Genomic DNA, 16,214 nt, shown 5'->3' with positions numbered 1-16,214 from the left:
CTTTTATTTGCCTGATATTTCATGCAATCTGCCTTAGCTTGCCTATAACTGCATTCCTATCAAGATAATCATGCATTACTTCTTTAACCACTGACTTCATTATAGTGTTGTATTAGCATGAAAATAATGAAACACAATGAACAACTTTCATATATAGCATTTTCATGTACTTCAACACAGCAATATACACAATAAAGAATAGACTGGTTTGAAAAAACGAGCTAAATGATTTATACTGAAGGAAAGTATATCTGCAATGTGATTCATAGGCACCTCTGTAGCCAGATGGGCAGGAGCAGCAGTGCGTAGCACACGCTTCTTGATTAGACTGGGGTTTGAGCCTGTGACCACCAAATATGGTGGATGCGGAAAGGTCAGGGAATGACCACTGCATATTCCCAGAGCAACATGGCCTTAGTTGCTAATGCTCCTAAAAAAACAAATAACAACAACAATGTGATTCATGCTGCAACATTTTGGTCTACTTTTTTCTGGGTCAGATTGTGTTTAATTATTAACCCAATTGTTAAATTGGCAATGTGATACTACATCAGCATTTACTGACCAACCCTAAAGGAATATATTTAATCCTGATTACTCATTGTTTGGGGTTTAGTAGATGTTACTTTTTGTACCTTCTTAATAGTGTCTTTTGTCATATATGTTATATATATTTTTTTAATTGTTATTCACGTTGTGCAACCTGTTGTGACCATTACACAAGAAATACAATGGACTCACATTGTATTTCTTGTGTAATGAAGCACTGCTTTTCATCACAATGGCATGTTTTCCACTATCTGAAAGCTCAGAGTTCGCCACTCACTTATATGGATATTATGATTAAAGAGACCTGTGCACTCTGGATTCATTATGAAACTAAAATTACTGTAACACAGAGCAAAAACGGATACAAAAATAAATTTTGACAAGTTTAATAATGGGAAATATACATATATTTGATTAGATACATACAAACAAAAAGCTTTCAGTTGTGTTGTCAACCTTCCTCAGTTAAACTGACAGTTAAGAATGGAGCATGAGGGCATGTACTGCCAATCTTGTACGTGAAGTGCGTGATTAACTGTTGGTTGTTGAAGCCTGTAGCTGTAATGCGTGCGGACATTGCCAGCATTTGTCAATAGTCAGGATTGCTGTTTTGATGATAGGGTGGACTTGACATCCACTGTTCCTGTTGACCGAGGTATTGGAGTATTTGATGTTCAATGATTCCAACCAGGCGCGTAGGTGATAGTGGTGGGACTTATCCACAATCACAACATCGCAATGTGGGTCAATATTGTGGTGGGTTGCCCAAACGTGTTCAGCAATAGCTGAGTGCTCCACATCCGCTAAGTGGATTGCTCTTTTGTGTTCGGAAAGGCGTTTTTCGAGCCATTTCCCAGTTTCCCCAATGTAACAACTAGTGCAGTCACGGCAAGAGATGTGGTAGACCAATCCGCTTTGTAGTAAGGTAGGGACAGGTGTTTTTACCTTAGAGATGAGGGATCGTAATTTTCTGCCTGGGAGTTGTACGCATTTTATCCCATGTGATTTTAAGACTCTACAAACCTGTTGTGATAGGTTTGGGTAGTATGGGATAAAGGCGTCGTGGCTGAGTCATTACCTTGGATGTTTTTGTTGGTCGTTACGTCCGTGGCCATGTGTCTGTAGGTCACACCTGTCAAGGGTATTGATGGGATTGCCACACCTCGTGAGATCCGCCTTGACTTTAACAATTTCGGTGCACCTCTCATTTACAGAGCTACTAGAGTGTCCAGGCATGAGTTAGCAAGGTTTGTGCAGTGGCAAGGAGATGGCTATGCACGTGCTGACCGGAAGTTGGTAAATTGGCCAGCACACATTGGTTTACGATGAACAGTTGTCTTCAAGCGCATGCCCTCGCGCTGGATAGGGGTGTCTAAGTACGGTAAGTAGGGTGTCTAAGTATGGTGTTGTCTGACTCTAGCTCGATAGTGAATTTTATGAAAGGCGACAGAGAATTGAGGTGGTCTAAGATTCGGTCACCTTAATTTCTGGGGATAACCATGAACACATCATCCACATAGTGACACCAAAAGGTAATGGGATCTGGTACATTTGTAAATGCATGACTCTCTAATTCCTCCATCGCGATGTTTGCCATGACCGAACTAACTGGGGAACCCATGGCTGTGCCATGTACTTATTGGTAAATGGAGTCATTGAACATGATTGCACCACCTGTTAAGCACAGTCTGAGGGCAGTGGAGACATCATCTGGTGTTAGTTGGGTCTGCTGCCAAGGGTTTGATCTTTATCTAAGAGTTGCTTTGCACATGTGTTGGCAAGTTCTACTGGGATGGAGGTGAAAAGTGAAACGACATTAAATGATGCCATGATTTGATCTTGTGAGATGGATATGGTTCTGATCCGTTCTATGAATTCACTACTGTTAGAGACGGTGTTGGTGGTCTTGCCTACTAGGGGAGAAAGGAGCCCCGAGAGAGTCGTGCATTTACAAATGTACCAGATCCCATTACCTTTTGGTGTCACTATGTGGACGATATGTTCATGGTTATCCCCAGAAATTAAGGTGACCGAATCTTAGACCACCTCAATTCTCTGTCACCTTTCATAAAATTCACCATCGAGCTAGAGTCGGACAACACCATACTTAGACACCCTGCTTACCGTACTTAGACGCCCCTATCCAGCGCGAGGGCACACGCTTGAAGACAACTGTCCATTGTAAACCATGTGCTGGCCAATTTACCAACTTCCGGTCAGCACACACGCATAGCCATCTTCTTGCCACTGCACGAACCTTGCTAACTCGTGCCTGGACACACTCTAGCTCTGTAAATGAGAGGCGCACTGAAATTGTTAAAGTCAAGGCGGATCTCACGAGGTGTGGCAATCCCATTAATACCCTTGACAGGTGTGACCTACAGACACATGGCCATGTAACGACCAACAGAAATATCCAAGGTAATGACTCAGCCGCGACGCCTTTATCCCATCTGTAGCTGAGTGGTCAGGAGCGGGAGTGCAGTAGCACACGCTCTTTGAGTAGACCGGGGTTCAAGCCCTTGACTGCTGAATATGGTCACTCTGCCAACCCGCACTGCACCAGCGTGGCAGATTATAGTCCATTTCCCTCAGCACGAGTTGTTGAGGAGGCTTCCATCCTGCAGTGGGTTGATAATGGCTGCACTTTACTTTTTTTTTTTTTTTTTACCCAAACCTATCACAACAGGTTTGTAGAGTCTTAAAATCACATGGGATAAAATGCGTACAACTCCCAGGCAAAAAATTATGATCCCTCATCTCTAAGGTAAAAACACCTTCCCCACCTTACTACAAAGCGGATTGGTCTACCGCATCTCTTGCCATGACTGCACTAGCTGCTACATCGGGGAAACTGGGAGACGGCTCGAAAAACGCCTTTCTGAACACAAAAGAGCAATCCGCTTAGCAGATGTGGAGCACTCATCTATTGCTGAACACGTTTGGGCAACCCACCACGACATTGACCCACATCGCGATGTTGTGACTGTGGATAAGTCCCACCACTATCGCCGACGCACCTGGTTGGAATCGTTGAACATCAAATGCTCCAATACCTCAGTCAACAGGAACAGTGGATGTCTTGACATCCACTGTTCCTGTTGACTGAGGTATTGGAGCACCCTATCATCGAAACAGCAATCCTGACTATTGACAAACGCTGGCAACGTCCGCATGCATTACAGCCACAGGCTTCAGCAACCAACAGTTAATGACACACTTCACATACAAAATTGGCAGTACACATCCTCATGCTCCATTCTTAACTGTCAGTTTAACTGAGGAAGGTTGACAAAACAACCGAAAGCTTTTTGTTTGCATGTATCTAATCTAATCTAATATATGTATATTTTCCATTATTAAACTTGTCAAAATCTGTTTTTGTATCTGTTTTCGCTCTGTGTTACACTAATTTTAGTTTCATATATGGATATTATTATGGAAAATGAGAGAAATTCTGATACTTTGTTACTGTGAACAGTAAATCAGTTAAACTCAGTGTATTTGCATTCTACTTTGGTGTTACACTAGCATCCTACATTATTGCAAAAGGCCATAACTATTATGTTTTAACATTGGAATATAAATCAGAACACATTATAGAACCTGTTAACTTTTAGAACATTTCTTAAGTTTAATATTTAAAAAGACAAAAAAAAAAAAAAAAACCATCACTGACTACAATTTTTTGCTACAGTAGATTGTTGGGAAATTAAGTGATTTTTCCATGATATGTATTTAACAGTTCTTTCACAAAAAATGATCAAAGTCACAGATATAAGTGTAGTATTAACCTTTCTGAGAAGACTGCTAAACTAGCCACAAGCCTCATGATACTTGCAGGCCACAAGTTGAGAACTAATGGCCTAAAAATATTCAACGCTGCAATGATGCTGTATACATTTGATTCACTCAATGTAATGTGCCAAAAAAGGAAAAATATGTTATTTGTATCTTAATTACTACTGCTCCCAACTTTTGAAATTGCAGCCCATATTCTACCTTAACACCAACCCCATTTTAACCTACAACTTCATTATTTGACACGTAATTTAGGAAGTGATTTGTCAGTGTATTTATTACAATGAAAATTGAATACAGCAGCAAATTATCAGAAAACCTTGTCACTCATATCATTACTCTTACGCCATATATTTCACTTCATACAGTATTTGAACATTTCACCACACTTCAACATTTCAATCTGCATACAGTATTTATCCCTGAAGATGATAATGAAAGGAATGTGATTCCTCCTAAGGCTAATTAATCCCTATTCCCTCAAACATAATGCATCCTACTCACAGTGCTTCTAAAATTGATTATTCTCTTCACTCTAATGCTTTCTCCATTTCGTTGTTTTTTTTTCCTTTGCCTACGTTTAAAAATCTTTGTTATTTATATATACTTGCAGTCCACCCTGAATCTTACCACTAACAAACTGTGGTAATGATACATTATCATTCTTATCTCCCACCCTGATAAGTAGTTGATCTCATAAAGCCATACAAGCCCACACAAATTGAATGGGAAAGCTGAAAAGGTAAGGCTTCCTTTATTTTATGATTTAACTCTTTATATATATATATATATATATATATATATATATATATATATAATGCATACAACAGAAACATATTAACAAAAATCAAAAGTTGATTATATATTTGCAATTTTTTAGTCAAGAAATGCAAACCATTCTTCAATATCAAACCTCTGTTAATAAAATTTAACTCTTTTTAGAAATAGCCAACTGCTTGGTCTGCTTCTTTTAATCATATAATATGTATATAACATCCACGGTATTGCATATTATATTTAAAGTTACTTTGATATTACAGTAATTAATTTTATAGATAATATATTTATATTTTTAGTGAAAATGTCAGTTATGATATTTATATGTATTAATAAAACTTATGCATCCTTTCATGGTGCATGTGTGCGTGTGCACTCGTGCATGTGTGTGTGTGTATGTGTCTGTGTGTGCATGTACGCATTTATATTGAAAGGAAGCATAAGTTAATATATGGTACAGTGTGCCACTACCCCCTGCATGCAGTGTCATCTTGTGTCATTGTTGTGTTGTGCCTCATTCTCTAATTCTCCAAAAGGCTGCAGGATGGCCATACTTAAACATTATTCAGTGTCCATTTATTATTTTCCTACAGAGAGAGAGGAGCAGGAGAAACCGAAATTCAGAGAGAGATGCTTGGCACATTGCTTGAAATGTATAGACATCTTCTGTGTGTGGGACTGTTGCTGGTGTTGGATCCGTTTCCAGAAAATTGTGTCACTCATCGTCTTCGACCCCTTCATGGAGCTGTTTATAACACTATGTATAGTTGTCAATACCCTCTTTATGGCGATGGACCATGACAACATGGATACAGACTTTGAAAATTTCCTAAAGAAAGGCAATTATGTAAGTGGCACAAGGAAACAGAAATGCCTATTTTTATCAGTTATGCAACTTTTTTTCCTCTCTATGAAAAAAAATAATATAAAGTGAAGTTACTTCAAATCATAATGAAGTTTATTTAAAAGTAGTTGTTCTAAACAATAACAATTTTGTTACTTATTAGAAAGGAAGTGTCCAGTTTATAAAACTGGATTCTTCAAATATTCAGTAGTCTTTATTTAATTTTAGTTTTTCTTTCAGTAGTTGCATAACTGGATATATAAAACAGAGAAAAGTTCATGTCACTACTTAACACTTATTTCCCAAATTAATTTGTTGGGTACACTTTGGGGAAAATGGAATTTCAGAAGTTAGAAAGTTTTTCCTTAATCTGAAATATAATGTTACACTGTAATTAATAATTATATTTTTTAAAATATAAAGCATGTAATCATGTATTTAGTAACTTTTGTTGGCTAAAAAGAATTGAAATTTGTATATATATATATATATATATATATATATATATTTTTTTTTTTTTTTTATATTTGAAGTAAAATATGTATGCACACTAAATTCACCAAATTTAGTCATCTTGATGCAAATGCCAAGCTGCTTTAATTCAGTCATCTTGACATTTGCACATAAAGTAAGAATTGCTCAAAGTTAATATTTTGTTATAAAGAGCCTTTATGCTTGAAGTTGGTATTCTAACAGAAGCTTTAATATCCAGTGATGCGAAGCTAATAAGAATATAATATATTGGTCTTGGATGTTGTGTATATAAATAGAAGTACACTGATAACATGCTTGCAAGTAGACTAATGTTTATCATAAATAATCAAGGACAAACAGTTTCAAATGAAACTCATTTTTCTGCATTGATTTTGATTAGAAGGAGATCTTTGTTCTTACAGAAGACTGAGTACTGAGCTTTAGACAACCAGGGCTTTGGCTTGTGTTCAATTTTAAGGCAAATGCTGTTATCCATATTTCTGCCTGAGTTGCTAATATCTTTTTATACACTGCCAGAATAGCTGTTTTGGAGCTTACTGGTTTCATGCATTTGCTAATGGAGAACATTCTGCTAGCTGAGAAGTCAGAGAGTTTCAAACCAGCTGTCTGGCAGTGTGTCAAAGTTTTTAATGTACAATGGATTATTCACTTTTTATTTGGTGGTGTTATATGACAAAAAATTATTACTGACTGGCCAGTGCTGTATAAGCTTGCTTTCTTGCATCATATGCTTTTACTAATGCTAATGCTAACAATGGTATTTGTCTCTTAGCTGAGCCCCAACTTAGTTAAAGCCCAGCCCTTGCTGGTTGAAAATTCAGCCCTGTCTTTAGTGAAAACAAAGCTCTCCCCATGATTGAAATTGCATGCACTATGGTATATGATTTTTATTTGATTTTGACTACTGTATTGAAATATAATCCTCCAACCCAATATTAATTAATGCACACTGAGTGACCAATTTATTAGGTACACTTAACATTTTCATGAAATGGAAATGAAGTGCTTCTTCAGTAACAGCATTGCATATTTGTATTGCGTGATATTAAGCAGGTGGGCAGGCAGATACATAGATTCTATATGTGTGCAATTCAATGAGAAGATGGGCAAGATTAAAGTGGCTTTGGATGTGACATGGTAGTCTGCACCAGACACTCTAGTATGAGTATGTCAGAAATTGCAACCCTGTTAGTGTTTTCACATATGACTGTATACCGGGTGTACTGAGATTGATCCATTAAAATTGAGATTGGAAACATTGCCTGGTCTGACAAATCTCAATTTCTGCTATTTCATGCTGTTGAGAAAAACAGAATATAGCAAAAACTGCATGAGTCCATGGACCCATCCTGCAGGTCAACAAACCATTATGTTGGTGGCAGTGTAATGGTTTGTCAAGTGTTTTTGTGGCACACATTGTTCCTCCTTGATACCATTCTCTTCATAGGATGCACCTAGTCATAAAAAATTTCAGTTTATCCATCTGCAAATGTGTTCTTCAATGGATAATGCACAATGTCACAAGGCCAGAATTGCACAGAAATGCAATTCTGGCCTTGTGACATTGTGCATAATGTCACAAGGCCAGAATTGCACAGAAATGATTCTAAGAACATGGTTGTTGTTATTTGGTTTTTAGGAGCATTAGCAACTAAGGCCATATTGCTCCGGGGATATGTGGTGGTCATTCCCTGACCTTTCCGCATCCACCGTATTTGGTGGTCATGGGCTCGAACCCCGGACTAATTAAGAAGCATGTGCTATGCACTGCTGCTCCTGGCTACCTGGCTACGGAGGCACCCTCTAAGAACATGGGAATGAATTTGGGCTACTGTGGTGGCCTACCCAGTCACATCTGAGTCCAATTGAGCCCCTGTGGGATAAGGTAGAATGAGCTCTTCAGGCTAGAGATCTGTAATTCTTTTTCAAAAACTGTGGAAAGCAATTGAGTCAACATGAACCAGTATCCCTGTCGCATGCTTTTGACACCTGTTTCAGTTTGTGCTATGATGAATCCAGGCTATTTGCCTAAATAAAATGCCACTCAATATATAACAAGTATCTTTATCATTGAAAAATAATATCACTGATAAATTGATATTAAACTGATAATGATATTATGTGTGGGGGGGGGGGTCAGAGAAGGCTTCTTTTTTTCATTAATACCCCCAAACATGGCAGATATTAGAACCTATAGCACTTAGTATTATGTAAGGGCTGAAGAGCAAGAAGACAAAAGATACTTTGAGACATTAGACTTGAATTTCTGTAGATCTTATTCTTTGGAAAATATGTGTGAAGGGAGATTGTTTCAGAGAACACAAGTAGAAGGGATAAATAAGGAAGAAAAAAAGAATTGGTTTTGTGAGTTTGGGGTGGGATGGTGAATGGATGCTAACTGGTTGTGATGTGTTTGGAATGGAAGAAATCAGAGGAATTACAGATGACAGTTCAGAAGAACAGCACCCAGAAAGTATCTATAAAAATAGTCATGCGGCAGAATTTGAATATCTGAGACAGAGTGGAGACATTTTGTAAGAGATAAATCATTGATTATCCTGACTTGCCTTTTGAATGTAGTCTAGAAGCTTGAGAGAATTTTTTAGGACACTGCCCCAGAGTAGTTGTTCAAAGAAAAGTAACACTGAGTGAAAAAGAAAACCCATTTTTTGGATGCAGAGGAAACAACATTTCTGATGTGCATATGCCAAGTGAGATTAAAAGTAGTGTAATCTCTAGTAGAGATATGTGATGTTGTGTTGTTGTTGTTATTTGGTTTTTAGGAGCATTAGCAACTAAGACCATATTGCTCTGGGGATATGCGGTGGTCATTCCCTGACCTTGCCATATCCTCTGTATTTGGTGGTGATGTGTAAAAATCTGATTGTCATCAAAGATGATCATAGGAGTAGTAAGCTCTTTTTCTGGGAAATAAGACATGACCGAGTTTTAGGAGGATCAAAGTTAAGTAAGTTTTCTTCACTCCATTGAAGAATTATGCAACACTTGGCAATAAAGGAATTGTTAGTGGATATTCAAGAAGTTGAGGCCATTTGTGCAGGATAAGGTGTCTCAAACTGGAAGGTGAAATGTAGTGTGCTCTCATCAAAAATATAGATAAGATTTCTATTCAGTGGAAGAAGGTTATTAATATATAAGAGGAAAGAGTGGGAAAAAGAACCACACTTTAGGGAACACTAACATTAGTTGGAGAACTTAAAAGCCATCTACCATCACCTGTAGTGAGTAGTCAGAGAGAAAACTGGCTACCCATGTTCAAAAAATAGTCATAAGGTGGAGAATTGTTTATAATGCCCTTATGCCAAGTGTGATCAAAAGTCTTGGGAATGGCAAGAGCAACTTGTTGATTTTCATCATAATTATCCATAAATTTTGTTCAAAGAAGTGTAACATGAGCCTCTATCACAAGCAAATTGACATTAACAGAATCTGTATTGGCAATCTTTCATTAGATAGAAGGTTTTAAGATAGTATAGGAGTTGTTGGTTAGTGGATTTTTCCATTATTTTGGAAATAGCAGAGTTAAATGTATTGGAATAATAAATGCATAAAATGAGAGCAAGCTCAGTAGCACAGGTTTTGAGAACAAGTGGAAAATGCTATCAGACCTGGAGCTTTCTTGTCATCAAGATTGTTCAGAATTCTTCTGCCATCCTTCTGTCAGGAGATCATAAGAGGCATTGGATAGAGTGTACTGGGTATGCCAGGAGGTGGTTTACCAAGATTATTGATACAAGGGTTAGAAGAAAAGTAAGATGCTAGCAAATTGGTTTCATCTTTAGCTGAGGATGTGATAGAACCATCAGGTTGTAATAGAGATGGGAGTATAAATGGACAGCTGATAGCTTTGGCAACAGACTAAAATTCTCAATTAACATTTGGTCAAGAAACAGGTTTTCTATACTTGGCCTGTTAAAATCAAGTTCGGATTGATTAATAATAATTTTTTACAATTGTGAGCTTTAGTGTAGGTAGAAAATAAAGGTGGAGATTTGGATACAAGCCAATTGTGATATGGTACCCTCTTATCTTGAACAGTCTTAGCACACTTATTGGAATACCAAGGTTTAGATAAAGGACAAAATATCAAGGTGGAATATAGAATAAAGGGTTCATCCCTACAAGAATAATTTCACTGACATGATCTGAGCAAACATTAAGATCAGAAGATTTAAATACAACCAAGGAAAAGAGGAATAGAAATCATACAGATTATCCAATTTCACATTCTTTTAATGCAAAGTGACATGAGGCTGAGCATGGCCATGAGAGCAAGGGGCTCCATTGGAGAAGAAACTTCAACAAGTTCTGACCTCAGGTGCATAGAGCAGTGTTTCTCAATGCTGTGATTCACAAACCGTAAGTAGTCTGCATAACTGAAACTGGTCTACGGTACTTGACAATAAAACAGAGATTTTTTTTTTTTAAACAACAATCCTATTATAGAGGTATGCCTATAATAACTGAAGACATACTACCTATGTTAAGTATGAGAACATATCACTGTATTTAAAAAATGGTTATTAATATATTTTGCAACTACAGTTTAATATTTTTTGTGGTCAGTACCTCTACTTCAAATATACAAGTGGTCTGTATCTGAAAAGAGGTTGAGAAATGCTGGCCTAGAGGACCACTAACACTGACCGTATACTTTGAAGAGTTTTTGGAGAGGAAAAAATCAAGGGAGTTTGGTGCATGCTAATTATTATCTGGTATTCTGATAGGTAACTAAACAAGCTGTGTGAAGTCATTAATAATTGCAAAAGCCACAGCATCTCAACCAGCTGGATCCATATAACTGAAGCCAGCTGTGTAGTGAATATTAAAATCAACAAAGAAACTTACCTCACTATTACGAAGGTTAGACTTGAAAAAATTCAAGTTTCAAAGAAAGGAAGTAAAAACTTTGAGAGAAGGATGGAGGCAACAGATGAATTTGACAGAATTAGGTAGAGGAATTTTCTAACAATGAATATCAGAACATATGTAAGTATCGCCTTTAAATGAAAGGAATCATACAGCAAATAAGTAGAAATTGAAGCAACAGATTATTGAGGTTCTATGAAAAAACGTAAATGGGTCTTGGCAGATTTTAGGTGAAAATGGACATCATTGTGATTGTGAGTTCACATATTTGTGAAATGATTGAGGAGATATGAACAATTGGGGGGGGGGAGACGTACGAATTTATGAAATGTTTGGGTAATGGTGTGCACACAGCAAGAAATATACTCAGCTCCTTGATATAACATGGTCTCAATAATGCCTCCTACAGCACTACTCAGACTTGCTCCATCACTAGCTGGCAGAGTAGAGGCAACAGGATGTACACTAGTTGATCAACATGCCTCCTAGAGAGTTACCAACAGGTTCAGTCCAGTAGATGGAATAGTAGTAGTTCTGTGAAAACTGTCTTAAAGCTTTACTCTCAAAATGTAAAGAATTTCAATCTCATTATAATGCCCATCATAACCTCAAAATATATCACCCATTCTATTTGATGAATGAGATGGAGCTATGCTCTGGAGACTAAACATGGGCTTGCCATTTCAAGCTCTTAATAAGCAAAGTGGAAGTATTGCAGTGGATGATGTGTCATGTACCACCTAGTATTGCCTGGTATCACAGAAGGGCAGCATTCCTCTGTGTGAGATGAATGCCACACTTCGACAATGCCACATTGGCTTGTTGGGTGGACACCTCCAGTATGCTAGGTGAAGTGTTTGATCTAGCATATGGCAAATACCTAAGGTTACTAACAGCCCCACCATCATGAAGATGCAAGCAGAGGGTTATTTTATTGTAGCAGAACAAGTGGATTTCATCGAAATTCAGTACACTTGACTCTCAAGTTGGACTGAATATTAGTTCAGTCAGCATTTTGACTCCCAGGTAGCAAGCTCTAGTTGTCATAACTGAAAGAATGTCTGTGAAAAACCCCAAGTTTCAAGTTTTATATGTTAATTAGGAATTTCGAAGACATTCCTAATTTATATGATATAGAGAAAACTGCTTGGGCTGTTTTTTATTGTAATTTGATAGTTTGAATTGCTGCATAATATTGATTATTATATCAGTTGAAGGCTATGACATATATATTTGGCACCATGTCATGGCTTCTTTTTTTTTTTTTTTGTCATCATGCTTAATAGAAAGCCATGATATGGAACCAAATTTATACGTCATAGCCTTCAACTGCTATAATGATCAGGATTGTGTATTTTTATAACAGCTTACAATTAAGAAACAGATACCTTCTCTCTCATGCCATCTTGATTTTGATTGATTTATCTGCAGTTCATTCATAAGAAAAAAATATAATTTAGAGAATATAATTTATGACAGTTTTCTTTATTTCTTTCCTTGTTTTAACACAGAAGTAGATACTTGGAGTTGGTGAGACCCATTCCTGTTCAGTAATGAAGTGACTAAATCATGCCCAAACTTTTATTACTTTTCATTATAATGACTGCAGCTATAATAAATGTCAGTCTGAAGATTTTGTACATTCCAATGAAAAATTCCATCTATATGTGAAAGAACATTGAGTAGTAAAGAACTGAAGTACAGTAGAACCTCAAAAATCCGACATTTTTTGAAATATTTCTCTGACCATATAAGGGCAAAGGGGAAATAGGCCATAAATTTGAAGACAACAATTTCATTCTGTTTTACACATTGCCTAGACTGTATGTTATTGTTACTGCAATTGCATTTGCAGTGTATAAAAATCATTCATTTTTAATATTCAATACTGGTTCACAGTATATACTTAAAGCAGACTGTTCTGTATTTAGTTTTTTAAGTTTATTTGATTTGATTGTGAAATCATATCACGATATTTATACCTCATATTAAAAAATATTGGACAATCACAACTGCACCTGTACCAGAGGCAGCATTTCAACCCATGACAGTTATACATTAGGCAAGTATGTTACCGACTGGACCACTCTGGCCACATTAGCCCTGTGACCAAATTGGTCATGTTAAGTACTGGTTAACATTTTGGCATTAATACCAGTGACTACCATTCTATGGAGATAATAAGGATCACAGCTACTGTATTATATAATAAAAATAATACTGGTGACTATATCATTCTGTGAAAATTAGAGGGATCACAGCTACTGTATTAGCTAATAAAAATAATGCTGATGATTACAATTCTGTGGAGATTATAGGGCTAACCTATAATCTCTACAGACCTTTACAATATGTATGACTACCACATTTAATAGACATTTGCACTTTATTGTTGGTGCAATAAACCTAAGACGCTAATTCACCATAAAAACGGATGCACCATCAACAACAGGGACAGGAAGAAATCCAATGATCCCCTTCCCACTAGTTGCAAAGCACCAACTTTCTCTTGAATGTCTTCACCACACAGTGAAATATGCTTTATTCAGGAAATCATTTCATCTTTCCTGGAAATTTATCATAGTCCTGATAATATATTGTAATTGCATTAGTTTTCATTCCTGCAGCCCCTCTGACTTATCTACAGGCATCCCTTGAATTCAATACTGATTAGCATTTATTTCTTTTTAAACAAGTTGAAATAGTGTTGTTATAGCATCTAATAAGTTGAAAATAAAATGAGAGATGGGAAATAATCCTATACAACAATCATGCTTCCTAAAGTCAGGATGTGAAAGCATATCAAAATATTATTATATTAAAAAGAAATACTGCTATGATGAATAAATATGAGGTATTCTTACAGCTCTTAGGAACAGTATTAATATAGATCACTTCTTTATCATCCTTCTTACTATACAGGCATCCCTTGATTATTAGCAAATATGTGATTGTTGACCTAATTTGAGTTTTGACTGCAGCTACTATAATGGCCATTAATACATGTCACTGAAGTGAAAAAAGGTTTTGAAGCATGGGTGTATGCGTTGGCCCTCATTTGGTAAATGTTTAACTGGACTGGTAGAAGTGGCAACCTCTGAAAAGTTTATTTAAAGAAAAGGTTAGAAGTGGCAACCTCTGAAAAGTTTATTTAAAGAAAAGGTTAGAAGTGCTGAGAAAAGCCATATGAATGCTTATTTAATTTACCCAAGTAAGTCATCAATAATTACTGGCACTTATTCATGTCCAAGTCCAATTTAGGATCCAAAATAAGAGTGCAGAAAGACGAGTTTATGAACTGCTTAAAGAAAAGAACTGAATCACAGACTTTTTTTAAAAGCAATCCTATACAGTCCAAAAAAAGGTGATTATTCAAAGGTGGTTTTCCACCACATTTAAAAATACGTTCACATTCATCTTTTCTGGCTTGAATAAAGTATTATGCTTGTTTCCTTTAAATGTTATGCCAATGATTGAAAATTCTGAACATAACTCTTAAATCATATGTGCTTCACATCCATTTATAAGGTCATTACACTTTGATATATTTAAGAATTATGATGCATAAATTTGATTATACCAATAGTTGTTACATCTTCCACTTCCTTTAGGAAGTTAATTTGCTAAGGAAGATGATTCTTACTTAGTAGGCAGTTCTATTGCCAAGGTCATGGAGCATCTAAAACAAAGAATGAGCAAGTACTTTATTGTTGCATGTCACTGTTCACCATGAATCAATAAGGGAACTTATAAGTTCCCTTGTGCACCATGTATGGTGCACAAGTTCTCATTTAAAAATAATGTTTGTATAAATACCACCACAGCACAAATTTCATCAATCAGCAGTGCATAATTTTCAAATATTAATTTTTGATACTTCTCAGTATTATTGAAGATAAAGAATTAGATGAGGCAGTAGATGTTTTGCAAAACAGCTCTATCAATTTCAGTGTGAGAACCTACCAGACAGTGTTATTGAAAGAAGAAAAAATAATAAATTATCTCATGTCATATTTGGCATTTTGACAATTTCTCACAACAATGCTGATTTTGAGAGGATATTCAACCAGGTATTTAAAAAAAAAAAAAAAAAAAAAACCTCAGTTTAGGTTTTTTTTATTTTTGTTGAATCATTAGAAATGATCTTAGCCAAGTATAAGCAGCAGGGTCATTGGTATAAAAAACTTTATCACAACATCTCATCTGAAAAGGACAAAGTCTTCAACAGTATCTTTCTTGAAGCAACTATAATTAGATGATAGTGTCTAACAGACAAACCAAACAGAAGTCAAAGGAGAAAAATCATAGTATGTTTTGAAAGCATGCTGTACTAATAAGCAATCCTATGTATCTTAATATAAGGTGTATATAATGTCAGTGAAATTTAATTTCAAGTCCAAAGTCTGGATTATTTAGAAATATCTCTTGCTTTCTCTGATAAAAACTACAAAATCTTCTGCTTTTCAATAATTAATAGTTAAACACTATTAAGTATATGTTAAGAATAAGTGGAATAGTAGGTTAGTTTCAGTGATTCTGTCAAAACTTGATTTTACCTGGTGTTGATTATGCCAAAATATTATAAGATTATATAGGTATAGTTCACTTACCATATAAAAGAACTCTGAAGCCATGGCTAAATGGTTAATTATATTCTTGGAAATAAGAGGTCACTTGAAAAGTACAAAATGCTAATAATAATAATAATAATACTAGGGGGCTTTGCCCCCTGCTCGCTTTGCTTGCCAGCCCCTGCCATTCTTTTCTATGTAAAATGTAGAGGTATGACAGAGTAAGTCAAATTGTTTCTATGTAAAACACACACCTGTCAAAATGCACTTTTATTTATTTATTTTGT

The 16,214-nt window shown here is 36.1% G+C and overlaps 1 protein-coding gene across 1 annotated transcript in view; it reads left to right on the top strand.

Moving 5' to 3' along the window:
- LOC150083272 (sodium channel protein para-like) overlaps positions 1-16,214 on the top strand; it is a 1,345,866-nt gene that overhangs the window by 629,609 nt on the left and 700,043 nt on the right. The window contains exon 15 of the mRNA XM_090377950.1: positions 5,697-5,974. Coding sequence (XP_090234076.1) covers positions 5,697-5,974 — 278 coding nt within the window. The remainder of the gene's footprint in view (positions 1-5,696; positions 5,975-16,214) is intronic.

Source organism: Mastigoproctus giganteus, chromosome 7, assembly GCF_048544385.1.
Source record: "Mastigoproctus giganteus isolate SK-2022 chromosome 7, ASM4854438v1, whole genome shotgun sequence".
Taxonomy (NCBI): Eukaryota; Metazoa; Arthropoda; class Arachnida; order Uropygi; family Thelyphonidae; genus Mastigoproctus; species Mastigoproctus giganteus.
Note: the sequence above shows the minus strand (reverse complement) of the source record. Positions and strands in the feature narration are given on the sequence as shown.